This window comes from Juglans microcarpa x Juglans regia, chromosome 4D (assembly GCF_004785595.1).
Source record: "Juglans microcarpa x Juglans regia isolate MS1-56 chromosome 4D, Jm3101_v1.0, whole genome shotgun sequence".
Lineage (NCBI taxonomy): Eukaryota > Viridiplantae > Streptophyta > Magnoliopsida > Fagales > Juglandaceae > Juglans > Juglans microcarpa x Juglans regia.
This window is the reverse complement of record NC_054600.1, coordinates 2,931,655-2,934,334: the sequence shown is the minus strand read 5'-3', so window position 1 is coordinate 2,934,334 and position 2,680 is coordinate 2,931,655. Positions and strand designations below refer to the sequence as shown.

The following is a 2,680-nucleotide window of genomic DNA, read 5'->3' as shown; positions in this document are numbered from 1 at the left end:
GACATTTGCTAATTTATTGAGAAGAATTTGCCTTACTGTTTTGAAAAACATTCTCTGTACGTAGTTTTCATTCAGTCATACAACTAATGCTATTATGCTATTAATGCATAGGCAGAAACACCACATGCAGACAAGAAGATTATGTAAAAGAAAGATTTAAGTGCATGCAGAACACTTGTGCTCAGGCTAATTCCTTAATCATAAAATTCTCTTCACTCTTATCTCTGGTACGTACTACGTTTGCTTTAAACAAATTCTAACACTTTTCACAATTGTTCTGTTATTCATACTATATCATTTGCTCCGCTTATAGAAACTAGGCTTTCCATGTAAGGAATGATCTGCAACGAGAGTAATTCTCCATCAATTTGAAGATTCGTCATCTCTTTGGTAGAGGGGTCATACAAGGCCAGTTGTCCATCATCTTTTTCCCAGAATATAATGTCATTCCTCCAATATTCTAATGGTCGAAAAACTCCAGTAAGAGGGCCAACACTGAACAGCTTTGTCCAAGACTCCGTAACCCCATATTCATGCAACAACCATATATCCCACCACATTTGCGACCCTTCTTCGACTATAGCTTTCCAAGAAATACCCAAAGCAACCAATTCATTCAACAAGAAATATTCTAGATATTTATCATTAGGATAACCTATATCGCTACCATCCGGCAGTGGAGTTTTTAGGAATACCTCATTGGTTATGTCAAATGACAAAATACCTTGCCAATTTGTATCATCATTACCCGATGCCCACCAAGTACCTATCCCATTCTGGTTTGTCCTCATACCTCTAGTAGAATCCCAAATGTGACAAGGGACGCTGTCAATTTGTCTCCAAGAATTGGTTCTTAAGCTATATACCTCACTATGGTACTTGCATATTATCGGAAAGTATGGTTCTAAGTAAGAGTCGGGTTCGTAGAGTCGGAAATTCTTGATTATCTTGTAGTCGTGAGTTTTGGCATCAAAACCAAACCCGATGCCGTTAAGGACGACAAAATCATAGTCGACAGAAATGCGGGGCATGTTTGATATGGGGACAACCTTTGTTTCTTTAGTTGCAGGGTTCCATAATAGAGTATTATTCCAACTGCTGTTATCGTGAAGACAAACGAGACCATTACAAGAGCCCACGATATACATCCATGCTCTCTTGTCCATAATTCCAGAATATGGTGAAGGTAGGGGTACTTGTGCGAGGGATACTTGGAGTGTTTCGTAAGAAAGTGTGGAGACAACAAGTTTGGAGGTGATTTTATCACGCCGGTTAACGAGAAGAAGGGCATTCTTGTTCCGGTTGGAAGGGGACTAAGTGTGGAGGAGGTGTTTATAGATGAAGGTTTGATCTGAAATAAAGGCGTACCAAGATTTGCAGACACACTTGAATCGCGATAAAGAAATAACGGGCAGCCATAGCAAAATCTGTGACAACAAGTCGTCTGGAAAGTCGTTCATCAGCTTGGTTTCTTTACTTGATTGCAAGCTTGACTAGTGTGCGCAATATGAAGCATGAGTATGTACGTCTTCTTATTATAAAGCCAAGAGGTGTGAAAAGTAAATGAGAAGTTGGCGCAATAAATGTGCAAAATCACCCAACGTTAATGATATTTATGCTCATAAAGGCTTTCCCTCGAAGTCTTCCCGAATCCCCCATTTCATGATCGTTGCTAATTACGATACAGAATAATTATATATAGTTGCATTTATGGCTGGCCATTCTTATAATAGCTGGCAATTAGATGGCGTATGAATAATTTTCTCTATGTAGAGATATTGATCGACTTATATATAAAAAGAAAAAATGGTGATTAATTTTGAGTGTTGTGAAAAGATTGTAATCTCCTTTTCCGGAGAGATTCTAATTAATTAATAATATTTTTTTACCCATACCCGAAACACCACAATTAATTAGCAAATCAGCAAAATTCTTAGGTTATTGTAATTAATATTATATAGAAAGGAATGCTATTATATTAATCACCACGTGATGCGCGCAGACACAAAATCAGTACCTAACATGCTCTAGTATTTCCCTCAAGATACGTATTACTCGTGCCTGACCTACTTAATTCATTTTTTCTTTACAATTTCTTAATATAACAAAAGGATTAATTGATCAATGGCATCATGAAATACGTACGATCAATTATATATATAGTGATATACTTGGAATTGCTTCCGGTTGATATCTTCTCAGAATAAATGGTTGGTTTAGGCCGCATGAAAATATATACTACTAGCAACATTCATACTCTTTTTTAGGGGTGTCAAATCATGTTAACATGTCGTGTTCGTGTCGTGTCAATACATGTATATTATACCATATGGGTCAACCTGAACATGACCCGTTAAGCTTATCGTGTCAAAATCTCAAATCCTAACACGACCCATTAATATAACGGGTCGTGTCGTGTCAATCCGTTTTGATCCGTTAGTGAATACTACGAAATAGTTTAACACGACCTGACCCGACTCGACATAACATGTTTCAACCCGTTTATGTAAATAGATTGAACAGACTCGAAATAAACCCGTTTGACCTGATTAAGTTTAGCATAATTTTATATAAATGTTAAAATCACAATATCTAGAAAAAATATAAAACTAACTACAAGTCCAAAATTACAATCCAAATAATAAAAATATCGAAATTAAAATATCAATAATTTTACTTT

The 2,680-nt window shown here is 36.3% G+C and overlaps 1 protein-coding gene across 1 annotated transcript; it reads right to left on the bottom strand.

Moving 5' to 3' along the window:
- Positions 1-284: 284 nt before the first annotated feature.
- LOC121259594 (F-box/kelch-repeat protein At3g06240-like) lies at positions 285-1,166 on the bottom strand. The gene has a single exon (XM_041161229.1). The coding sequence runs from the start codon at positions 1,164-1,166 to the stop codon at positions 285-287; it is 882 nt and encodes a 293-aa protein (XP_041017163.1).
- Between the last annotated feature and the right edge of the window lie 1,514 nt (positions 1,167-2,680).